The sequence below is a fragment of the Corythoichthys intestinalis genome, chromosome 9 (assembly GCF_030265065.1).
Source record: "Corythoichthys intestinalis isolate RoL2023-P3 chromosome 9, ASM3026506v1, whole genome shotgun sequence".
Classification (NCBI taxonomy): Eukaryota; Metazoa; Chordata; class Actinopteri; order Syngnathiformes; family Syngnathidae; genus Corythoichthys; species Corythoichthys intestinalis.
Window position 1 is genome coordinate 15,509,618 of NC_080403.1, and position 12,801 is coordinate 15,522,418.

The 12,801-nt window shown below is 41.8% G+C and overlaps 1 protein-coding gene across 5 annotated transcripts in view; it reads left to right on the forward strand.

Moving 5' to 3' along the window:
* Positions 1-12,801, forward strand: part of ptprt (protein tyrosine phosphatase receptor type T) — a 262,227-nt gene that overhangs the window by 128,770 nt on the left and 120,656 nt on the right. For all 5 annotated transcript variants that reach the window (XM_057846399.1, XM_057846400.1, XM_057846401.1 and 2 more), the window contains exons 12-14: positions 371-572; positions 886-988; positions 11,355-11,631. In XM_057846399.1, the coding sequence (XP_057702382.1) occupies positions 371-572; positions 886-988; positions 11,355-11,631 (582 nt within the window). The remainder of the gene's footprint in view (positions 1-370; positions 573-885; positions 989-11,354; positions 11,632-12,801) is intronic.

Genomic DNA, 12,801 nt, shown 5'->3' on the forward strand with positions numbered 1-12,801 from the left:
GTGCCGAAGATGGCTATCCCCATCAACGCTAAAGACATCTTTAAACATCAATGCCACCAATGGTTATAACCAGCAATGTTAAAGACAGCTACAGTATATCTGTTAATGCCAAAGACGTCCATGTCTGTCAATGCCAAAAGACAGATACTGTACGTCAGTCAATTCCAATTAGGAAAAAGTTACTGACCAGGAAAGCATCACCACAATATTCGATTAAAAGCATCCATTGACGATGATATTAAAAACACTTATTTACAAGGTTCTGAATGACTGTTCGATCATTCGCCCCTCCATTCTAAATTAATTGGACATCTAGCGCTGTCAATCCCAATCAATGAAAGGATCATAATTGAAGTCTGCTTGTCCACAGATAGCCTACAAGGGTTTGAGCTCTCTGGACCCCAGCGCCGACCTGAGCACCCAGTGGGGGAAGGTGAGCAAGCCCACCAACGAGACCCACCACCTCTTTGTGGCCCTCCACCCAGGAACCACTTATTTGTTCACCCTCAAAGCCTCCACTGGCAAGGGGGCCGGCCCCTCTGTCACCACCCGCGTCACCACCAAGATAGCTGGTAAGACACTCATTTGCAAAAACACTTTTTTTTTTTAAAGCCCCCCAAAAACACCCCTAAAAAGTTCAAATTTCAACCAGCTAAGATTGATTGAATAAATTTGACCTCTAATGAGTTAATAATGACAGCTAACTCTAAATGCCACGCTCTCTGCCATCTTGGTGATAAAGAGCTTTTAATTAAGACTGTCGTGGGGTAGGGCGGTGTTAATGCCTTAAATGCCACGGCAAATCTCGACGTTTCGTTGGCACGTCCTTCTAAGCGTTAGTCCTTTTATCGGCGCGAATGTGTTGTTTGTGGTGTCGTCCCTCAGCCCCAAGCATGCCCGAGTACGAATCCGAGGCGCCTCTCAACGAGACAGAGTCCACCATCACCGTCCTGCTGAAGCCCGCCAAGTCTCGTGGAGCACCAATCAGGTCATTTACGATCAAATTTACTTGTAATTTTACTTGTAAATGCTGGGGTCAAGTCAATGGGATGAAATTTGTTTGTTGCAGCTTGTGTAACCTAAAACAGCTTATTTGGGGTAATTATCATTACTTGAAAACAATTTTTTTTTTCTTAAGCTAGTCAAGCTACATGGCTCTGGAGTCAAGCTAGTGCTCATTCCATCCCAACATGGCAGCGATTGCTGACGTTCTGCATGAGCTTTCTTGGGATTTAATAATGGACATGTTAGACTTAGCAGAACACGTTGACACAGGAATTTCAGACCCTGAGCACGTGGCTTACAAAACACGGCGGTTTATCACGAGAGAGAGCTCATGCAGAACCTCAGCAACTGCTGCCATGCTGCCATGTTGTGAAGGAAGGAGTACCAGCTTGACACCATAGTCATGTACCTTGACTCGTTCAACTCAAACCCCGCCTAGTTCACGCCCGCCCGCCGAGTTTGATGAGCCAATAACAGATACAATTATTTAAGGGGAACAAGAGTGCAAGAATGAAATAAATAAAACCGAAATAAACAAAGGTTGAAATAAATAGAAATTGATATAAATAAATAAATGTTGATACATATATATATATATATATATATATATATAATATATATATATATATATATATATATATATATATGGCAGAAAACACTTTGGTGACTTGAAGTTCCGCTCTGAGACCCCCAATTTGTCCAAATTTCAAAATTGTCCGATTTGCACGCGTGATACATCATTGGAAAGCTTAAAATGTCAACTTTCTTGGGGAAGAAAAATTTTGAACAGGCCATTTTGAAGAAAAAAAATTTTTTAAACAGCAAAACCCTAACTGGAGGTGAGAACACGGGAGAGCAAAATTAAAGATGCCATGATTTTACCGAGATATTATTGCGTACTTACCTTGTTTCGATCCAAAAACTCCATATAGCATGTATCATCGAGTGTCAAGACACAGATGTGAATGGCCACGGCTGGATTTTTTGGGATTTCAAGGGTGAAACATAGTAATATAACAAGGGTCGCAGACGTCAAGGAGTAATCGAGATTTTCATTTTCATATATTTACCCTTTTAAGCATTTTTTCCCCCCCCCTTTGTTTAGATCGATTATTTATCATCTAAAATATTGGGGGGAATGCGACAGTAACGAAAAATATATAATTAAGTGATAGTTATGAAGTAGAGATCCGTGACTTTTTTACAGACGCCAATTTTTTCATTGTGATGTAATTTGTTTAAAACTTTAAAATATGCGAGTAAATACTTTTTTAAAGTTTTTTTTTTTTTTTTTAATAAATGAAATATTAGACATCAATTAATGATTCTAAGCTAAAAACGATAGACATTTGAATAATAAATATAATTACCTTCGTTTTATTGCTGGGTTGAAACAAAAGCGGTTGCGCGACGTCTGTAAACGGGGGTTTTCAGGGTAAAACGGACAAATTAAAAATAGTTCGGGGGCTTAATGCGCCATGAATCTGCTATAATCAACTGTATTATCAACTGCTATAATGAAATGAATCAACTGCTGTGTCTGATAGAACAATATGTCTATATGCTGCCATAGCAGATGATGTCTCATCATTGTTTTAAAAAAATAAATGACTTAAAAAAATTCTTCACTAGCATATTTTAAACTTTTAAACAAATTATGTCACAGTGAAAAAAATGGCGTCTGTAAAAAAGTCATGGATATCTACTTCATAACTATCGCTTAATTGTATTTTTTTTGTTACCGTCGCATTTTCTCCGATATGTTAGACGATAAATAATCGATCCAAACAAAGAAAAATTGGGGGAAAAAAAACATTTAAAAGGGTAAATATATAAAAAAGCAAATATCGACCACTCCTTGATGGCTGCGATTTCTGCATCACGACCCTTGTTATATTGCCATGTTTAACCCGTAAAATCCCCCCAAAATCCGGCTGTGGCCATTCACAACTGTGTCTTGACACTCGGTGATACATGCTACATGGAGTTTTTGGATCGAAAAAAAGGTAGGTACGCGATAATATCTCGTTAAAATCATGGCATCTTTAATTCTGTTCTCGCGTGCTCTCACCTCTGATTAGGGTTTTGCAGTTTGAAAAAAAAAATTTTTTTTTAAATGCCCTCCTGTTCAAAATTTTTCTTCCTGCAGAAAATTCAGATTTTAAGCTTTCCAATGATGTCTCACATGTGCATATTGGACAATTTTGAAATTTGGCCAAATTGGGGGTCTCAGAGCGGAACTTTAAGTCACCGTTTACCGCCGTATATATTGGAAATAAATATTGAGATAAATAAATAAAAATGTAAATGCTGAAATAAATAAAATTTGAAATAAGTAAATACTGTTTTGAAATAAATGAATATAAATTGAAATTAATGATGCACCAATACCAGTATCGGCTGGGGGGCCGATCCGGCACTAAATGGATGTCATCAGTATTGGCGAGTACCAACAATAGGCAATGATACCATTTACCTGTCCGATATTATAACACTTGACCGCACCCTTCTTTCCTCCTGACGCTCACTACACTCTGTCTCTGTGTTGTGTGATGACACGTGATCACTTTGCATGCCAAGCAGCTATCGCTATTGGCCTGCTCCAGACCAATGAGAGCGGGCCAATAGCCACTCTTAGCCAATGCCGGGGCCCCTTTTTCACATGGAGGAAAAACAAACTAACAGAAGTAAATGTCCGCGATCTGGAGATATTTCAGCGTAGAAACACATTCGAGTACAATGGTTCCATGCGAGATTTGTGGCCTGAAAGTTTTGAGAGGTGGAGTTAAATCGGCCAGTTTCAATACCTCGGACCTGATAAAACATTTGAAGACGCTTTCCACTGATGTCTGGAGCAGCCAAGTCTCCCAACTTTCCCTGCTTCGCCTCACAGCCCACTGGAAAGCGTAGTACTGCATGCGAAGGGATCACACACCGGCCAAGCTACTGCAGTAGCAATACAAAACGTGCTGCTCAACTGGTCAAAGGTACATTACTTTTCAAGAAACGCCACAGTAATTTGAGACCTGCTTCTAAGAGAGAGAGAGCGAGAGAGAGAGAGAGAGAGAGAGAGAGAGAGAGAGAGAGAGAGAGAGAGAGAGAGAGAGAGAGAGAGAAAGAAAGTCTCACTAGTGCGCTGCTATAAAGATGAAGTTGAGTAATGCTGCTGCTGGTGTACAGAGAGGGAGGCTGATAGAGAGACAGGATGCTGTGGTCAGTTATTATCATTATTATTACTTGTAATTTCATGAAAGTTGCACTGTGTGGCCTTTGAGAGCCAAAACTCAGGGTTTTAAAAAAGGTTTATTCAGTTCATTCATTGTATTTTTACTTTCTTACTGTTGAGTTAGTGTAATGCATGTTTTAATTTCATGAATTTAGCACTATTTTGGCCTTTTGAGAGCCAAAGGTTTATTCAACTATTGTAACCCATACAAGATATGCAATAAAAAGTTCTCTTGGATTCACCCTGTACTAGTGTTTTTCCTGTTTCACAAAGGTAAGCAACAGCCCAACAAAGCCATGATAGCAATGATTTCACATCCAAGTGTGTAGCTCTTCATATAGTATATACAGTGTATATACACATACATATGGCGGAAAACACTCAGGTGACTTGAAGTTCCGTTCTGGGACGCCCAATTTGGCCAAATTTCAAAATTGTCCGATATGCATGTGTGATACAGATTGGAAAGCTTAAAGTCTCAATTTTCTGGGAGAAGAAATTTTGAACAGGAGGGCATTTAAAAAAAAATTAAACAGCAAAACCCTAACTAGAGGTAAGAGCACGCAAGGGCATAATTAAAAACGACATGATTTTAACGAGATATTATTGCATACTTGCCTCTTTACGATCCAAAAACTCCATGTAGCATGTATCACCGAGTGTCAATACACAGCTGTGAATGGCCACAGCCGGATTTTGGGAAGATTTTATGGGTGAAAGATGGTAATATGACAAGGGTCACATCAAGGAGTGGTCGAGATTTTCATTTTCATATATTTACCCTTTTAAAGTTTTTTTGTTTTTTTCATTTTTTCTTTGTTTGGATCGATAGTTTATCATGAAAAATATTGGGAAAATTGTGACAGTAACGAAAATAATACAATTAAGCGATAGTTATGAGGTAGATAGCCGTGACCTTTTACAGACGCTACTTTTTTTCTTTGTGACGTAATTTGTTTAAAGGTTTAAAATATGCGAGTGAATAATTTTTTTAAGTCTTTTTTTTTTTTAACTAGAGCGACGTCCGTAAACTGTCATGTATGAGACGGAGGAACCAGTTGCGGATCACAGACACAGGATTTTATTGATGTTGACAGACAATGAAAACAATCAGGTCAAGCTGTAATGGCTAGTTGGCATGCAAACGTATGCTGAATCGCTGACGACCTGACACTGAATGCTGTGTGTTCGTGCCTTATATACTGTTCTCAGTTGTTCTTTGTGACATATTAAAGAGTACACAGTCCTTGTGATAAAAGCTTTTTGATGATTGATGTGATGCAATATGCTGGTACTTTGGTACATGACGGACCCCCCTCTCAAGGGACGGCTCCAGAAGTCCCAAGAATTGAGCCACCGAGGGCTACTAATCCACCGACACGTCAGAGTACATGGCCACAGAATCGGATGCAGGCATGGGCACAGGGTCGGGCTCAGAGTCTGATGCAGGCATGGGCTGAGAGCAAGCCGCTCTAGGTCCGCCCAGCCGGACGGACGGTTGGTCCGGATGGAGGTGGTGGAAGTCTGATATGAGGGTCCGATCTACAATCCGCCCAGCTGGGACCCACATCCTCTCCTCAAGACCATATTCTTCCCAATCCACCAGATATTGGAGGCCCCTGCCCCGGCAGCGTGACTTGAGCAGGTGGCGAACTGTGTAGACAGAACCCCCGTCCACCAGGCGAGGAGGGGGAGGTGGTCCTGCATTCGGGACCAGGGGGCTTTCATGGACTGGCTTTAGTTTGGAGACATGGAAGGTTGGGTGAACCTTCATAGATCTGGGTAGTTTGAGTTGGACAGCTGATGGGCTGATGATCTTCTCGATGGGAAACGGACAAACGAACCTGGGTACTAGCGAACAGGGGCGGTTGATCGCTGAAGACAGTGTGAAAGGGAGACAGGCCAGTTTATTGAACACAGTGGGACCTTGGTGAAGTTCAAAAGCAGATGACGTGAGTGGCAGGGAGTAGCGGTTCTTGATGGTTATGTCATTGAGTCCACGGTAATCTCTGCATGGGCAGAGAGAGCCATCCTTCTTCGGTACAAAGAGGAATCCAGCTCCAGCAGACGAGGACGATGGACGGATTTACCAGGCAGCTAGGGATTCATTAATGTACTTCTCCATGGCGCTTTTTTCTGGTGCAGATAAGGAGTACAGACGGCTCTTCGGTGGCACCGTGCCGGGCAGGAGGTCTATGGCACAGTCACATGGCCGGTGAGGGGGCCTTGAATGGCCTTGGTTTTGTTAAAGACTTCACGGAGTGCATGGTAGCAGGCAGGCACATTGGAGATATCTGGGACAGGACTGACAGGTTCAGAGTTGGTGGGTATGACCGTCTCCTTCAAGAAGGTCTGTTGGCATCTCCTGCCCTATTCCCGTACCACTCCGGTGACCCAATCGAGGTTAGGGTTGTGCTGGCGCAGCCACGAATAACCAAGGATGAGAGCCTGACTTGGTGAGCGGAGCAGATGTAACTGGATGGACTCGTGGTGGTTTACAGACAAAAGCATGGTTACCGGGGCTGAGATGTGCGTCACTGTGCCGAGTAGATGTCCTTGTGCAGGAACAGATGGGGAAAGTTGGTGACGCCAAATGCCGAGCTGCTGGGCCAGATCCACATCCAGGATGTCGGCCTCCGCTCCAGAGTCGATGAGAGCGGTCAAGGTATGGGTGGTGTCAGTCAGCAGGAGACGAATTTGGAGCAAGGGTTTACGAATGGGAGGAGACTGAAGACACGTTGAGCTCACCCGAATCTCCCCGACGTCTGGTGAGCTGTGGCTTTTGCTGGGCAGGTAGCGATTTGATGACCAGTACAGGCACAGGTTAGAAGTAGAACGTCGCTGGTGCTCTTCAGGAGTTAGGGCAGCACGGCCAATCTCCGTGGGCTCAGGCTGGTTTAAATGGGTGGGAGTAGCAATTGGAAAAGGCTGAGAGGCAGAAGGTGCTCCGACGTCCCCTCTCTTGCTGTCGGGTCAGAATCCAGCGGTCAATGCGGGTTACAAGGGCAATGGTTTCATCAAGGGTGCTGGGTAGATCATAGGAGACAAGCTAATCTTTGATGTAGTCTGCAAGGCTGTGATAGTATGCGTCAATCACGGCTTCCGTGTTCCAGTCGCTGCACCTCACCACAGTTCGGAAATCAATTGAATACTCCGACACTGACCGATTGCCTTAAAGCAGACATGTCCAAAGTGCGGCCCGCGGGCCAAATGCGGCCCGTGGTCAAATTTCATCTGGCCCTCAGCCTCTGTCATAAAATCAATAACGTCTGGCCCGCACACAGACTTAATAAATTGGTAAGCAGTACTGCTACCGGCATATGAAGTAGCTTACACACTAAATGCTGCTCCTCATTTACCCACTAAAAGGCAGCAGCACGCTGAGCAACATTACCCCGTGTGATCCTTGACTTCCAATTTTCTAAAATGGCGACAATCAACAAAAAAAAAGTTGACTGCGACGGCTGACGCTTCAAGGTTAGGTGGAAATTGGACTATTTCTTTAATAAAATACGCAACAACTGTGTCTGCCTCATTTGCAAAGAGACAGTCGCTGTTTTTAAAGAGTTCAATGTGAGGCGATATTACCAAATAAGACACGCTGACATGTACGACAAGATTACAGGGAAGATACACAACGAGAAATTGAAGCAACTTGAAGCTAGTTTAATTTCACAGCAGCAGTATTTTGCAAGAGGCCGAAAGTCGAAAGAGAATGCCACAAAGGTTAGTTGTGAGATTGTTGAAATTAATAATTAGAAAAATAATAAAGCAAATGTGACACACAGAATGGCTTGCTAAAATGTACTTAAATATATTGTTCTACGTAAAGGACGTGAGCCAAGGTCGGCCCCCCCACATTTTTACCACACCAAATCTGGCCCTCTTTGCAAAAAGTTTGGACACCCCTGCCTTAAAGGATGGGCATAAGGGCGCGGGATGTCTCTGAGTTAGAAAAGCCCGGGTCGAACACTTTGATCATTTCATCGACAAAGGTATTGAAGTTGGTACAGGCTGGTGTTTGCCTCTGATATTCCGCTGTTGCCCAAAGCCAAGCCAGACAGGTCAAGTGGGTGATGACGTACCCAACTTTGGCCCCTTCCGTTGCAAAGGTCCGGGGTTGCAGGGAAAATTGGACTTTGTTCTTACCTGGGTTGGATCGCCGTTAAAGCGTTCGGGGTTTCCAATCTTTGACTCGGGGGCATCGATAGCCAAGGCTGGGTTCATCGTAACCTGGGCTTTTGGAACCAGAGGTTGTGGTGGCCATGGAGTTGCCAGTTTGGTGAGAGTTTGGATCACTTGAGTGAGTTGTTCTTGCTGTTGCTGGTGTTTGTTGCCGAACAATGCAATGTCACCAGACATCTGGGAGACCTCTTCCGTTTGGTGAAGACGGTCCAGGGCAGAGGGTTAGTACGCTGGTTCCATTTTGGTCAGGTCGTACTGTCATGTACAAGATGGAGGAACCAGTTGCGTATCGCAGACGCAGGATTTTATTGATGTTGACAGACTAAGAAAACAATCAGGTCAAGCGGTAATGGCTAGTTGGCATGCAAACGTATGCTGAATCGCTGACGACCTGACACTGAATGCTGTGTACTCTCCTGTTCTCCGTTGTTCTTTGTGACATATTAAAGAGTACACAGTCCTTGTGATGAAAGCTTTGCGATGCATGAGTGTGATGCAATATGCTGGTACATTGGTACATGACAGTAAACATGGATTTCCAGGGTAAAACGGACAAATTAAAAATAGTTCGGGGACTTAATGTGCCATGAATCTGCTATGGCAGCATATATACATCATATCATATCAAACACAACAGTTCTTTTGGCAGCAGTTTATTTTAAAGAGGGGTGCAAGAGCAGAAACTGCTTTTTCAGCCTTGTCTGTTTTTTCCGCCATATATATTTCAAATGGAGTGGTATCGGTATGGTATCGGTATCGGCTGATACTGAACAGCCAGGTATCAGTATCAAGGTAACACTAATTGTGAAATAAATTTTTAAAAAAGTGAAAAAAATAAAGAATGAAATAAATTAATATAAATAAAATACATTTAAATAAATCAATATTGAAATAAATATTTAAATAAATGTTTAAATAAATAAATATTGAAATAGAAGCATTTTAATGACGCATTTAATAATTTATTTATGTATTTACAGTATTTATTTAATTTTTGCACTCCTGGTCCTCCATACTTGAAATCTATCGACGTCAATGGCAGCTATGAGTAAATTGAAGATAGTTGTATTCATTTGTAGTTTTAGTCTGTTTTTTCCTTTTATTTTGCTATGCACACACACACAGCACAAGTTGATTTGCAACTTTTCCCAACCCGATCCGCTGGTTTTTATTGCTAATTTGCGTAAATCCCTCTTGCGGAGCCTCTTGATTTACCCCAAACACAATTTCGTCTTTGCGCAGTGGAGGCGCTCGCTCGCCCGCCCGCTCTCTAATTACTCCTTTCTAAGACTCTTTGATTTGATTTCGCCAGCTTTGAGACACAGGCGCTCCCCGGCTAAGGTTACCCGGCCGGCGCCTTTAAAAACAGGCGAAAGAGACAAAAGGCCGGCTCGTCTTTTGGTCGACAGCAATTTAGCTCTAATGAAAGCGGCCCGACGCGCATTTGCCTAATTGCGTATAATTGCCAGTAATTGCGGGACGGTTTAATTGCGGAGGGAGGCCTCTTAAGAGCCCTCGACCAATCAGCAAGCGGCAAAGTGGGGGGAAGTGCCAATCCGTCCTCGCCGTACGTTTGCAATCAAAACAATAGTGGACATGTACCCATAGGCTGCAATTGACGGTGATAGACAACCAGACCAGACTATTGTGGCATATTAACACATATAACGATCAAACCCGGAAAACACAACAATGACCTTCCTACTGTTCAGCCAGCTTTAGTATTTTTGTAAAATAATTCATTGGGTGACATTGACGGTCATAAATGTTCTATCCATTTGGACTGGGAGGGTTGGTATGGATTGATATCAAGTCTTAAATTGCTTAATTTCCCAACGGAGTTTGATGGGGCTGCAAAGTTTTCTTACCATGTGTTGTTTATAACTCACTCCATTGATGGCAATAGACGTCCATTCTATTTGAGGCGATCGACATTCAATCCTTTTGAAGTGGAAGGGTTGGCAGCGAATGGAAAAATGGAAGTCTCCTGCCAGCTTCCCTGTTCAAATGAGTTGGATGTCTAATAAAGATAAACTTTAGTTGTTTTTGCATTTAATTACATTTTCTTGTTTTTTTAGTTTTCACTTTTTTCTGAATTTTTTTTTCACAGTTCTGGCCCAAAAAGTACCAAAAAAAAAAAAAAAAAAACACGGGGGGGGGAATGGCAAATAAATGCAAGGAGAAAACAAACGAAAACCAAACAAAAAGTCAGAAAATGTGTGAAACACGAGAAACTGAAAAACCATGATAAAAAGTTTTAAAATGTGCAGTTTTTGTGTGTGTTTTTGTTTTTTAGTTTGTCACATTTTTTAATTTTTCTCCTCCAGCCAGGTTTTCACAGTTTTTTTTGCAGTTTTCCTGTTTTGCAGTATTCCAATTTTTGTGTTTTTTTTTTTGTATTTTACCAGCAGTTTTCGATCAAGAATGAAATCCTTTTGACAATATCAAAAAAAAAAAAAAAAAAGAGGAACAATACGCCAAAAACAGCAAAAACTTACTGTTCAAAATGGTTTTAATGTTTTTTTATCCAATATTAATTCATTTGCTGCCATTGACTGGCACACACATCCAATCCATTTGGACTGGGACGGACTGGCAGCGATCCAATGAATGACATTTATTTATTTTTCATCCTCCTGACGCCTTGTTTTTCAATTAGAAGTCAGTAAAATTGTTTTATTCAACAACTTTTCCATTTATTTTAAAAGGGAGCTTTTTAAGAAAAAATGCTAGCAGCATTTCAACGTTTTAAAAACTGACGACAATCTGAAATGATTTTTTTTGGTGGGAAAAGTCGATGCAAATCATTTGCATTCTCAGGCCACACAAAATTATTTGACAGGGCGGATTTGGCCCACTGGCCACCAGTTGCTACGAATCAAAGTTCATTTTATTTCTGACATTGTTTGAATAATCCATTTCCGTGTGATGTTCTTAGTTCCTACCAGCTGGTGGTGAAGGAGGAGCGCAAGTCCAAGTCTCGTCGAGCTGCCTCCGAGTACCCCGAGTGCTTCGTGGCGCCCTTCAGCTTCCGGAATGCATCGGCCTCAAACTCACCGTATTACATGGCGGCCGAGCTTCCGCCTTCCAACCTGCCGGCGGCCCAGCCCTTCACCGTGGGTGACAACAAGAGCTACGGAGGCTTCTCCAACCCGCCACTCTCCCCTTCCAAGAGCTACAGCATCTACTTCCAGGCCCTCAGTAGAGCCAATGGGGTAAGACCTTACTGGAATTGATTTTGCGCTACAGCAAAGCACTTGAAATCTGCTTTTGTAAACCGTTTTGTGGGTCTACTCATGTCTATTAAATTTCAAGTTGCCAAGTACAACTGAATTTGGTGGCTGATCTTTTAAAAACAATTCCTAAGGGCTCAGATGCCTCTAAATTATGCCTTAAATGTCTAATTTAAACCAAAATGGGAGACTGTGACTTTTTGACCATGGCCTCTTGAGACTGTTTTGTGGTTCTACTCATGACAAACATGTCTTCCAAATTTCTTGTTACCAAGTGAGACGAGCTTCTAGGGCTGAATTCTTAAAAACAATTCCACAGGGCTTAGATGCCTCCAAATGATGTCTGCTCATAGACTCGTCTACTTGTCACCATCAGTTAACAAGACAACTCCTGCAGACTGTCCACCACGCCTTCAAGTAGGGGGACCACCCATAGAGCGTTGAGGTGGCTTTCACTATTCACTGTGATAAAGTCAAACACATACTGCGTTCTCACGCCGGATTTAGGTGGAAATACGACTAAGGTTTTAGTGCATACAAGCAGGCAGGAGTGTCTCAAGAGTGATTTGGTCGAGGTTTCAAGGTAAATATTATATTAAATAGCACCATGCATGCCCTTTGAAACGTTGTGGAGAAAATCAATACATCAAATTAGTGTAACTTTGGCTTGAAATATTTACGTAAAATGAATGATAACTGCTTGGTTTATTGCTCTTAACCAAGAGTCTAGACTATTTTACGTTCATATCTATAGAAATTCAGCGATTTAAGCATTTATTTGCAAGAATTTTTAATTTAAAAAGATCTTTGTTCCGTGACGGCTGCCATGCTGGATAAAACAATACCGTAACTTTAGCTTGAAATATTTACGTAAAATTAAGGATAACTACCCGTTTTTTGCTTTTAACCAGGTATCTAGACGGTTTTACGTTCATATCTATACAAATTTCACAATTTAAGCATTTATTTGCAAGAATTTTATACTTAAAAAGCTCTTTGATTTGTGATGGCCGCCATGTTGGATTTTGTATCTCTACACAATAGCAGAATTCAACTTAAATAAGTCGTGATTGTATATAGAAAAATGCTAATTTTGCTTTTGTTGAGTAAAATTAAGATGATTCTGCATGCTTTCCTCAAGTATTAAGTTTC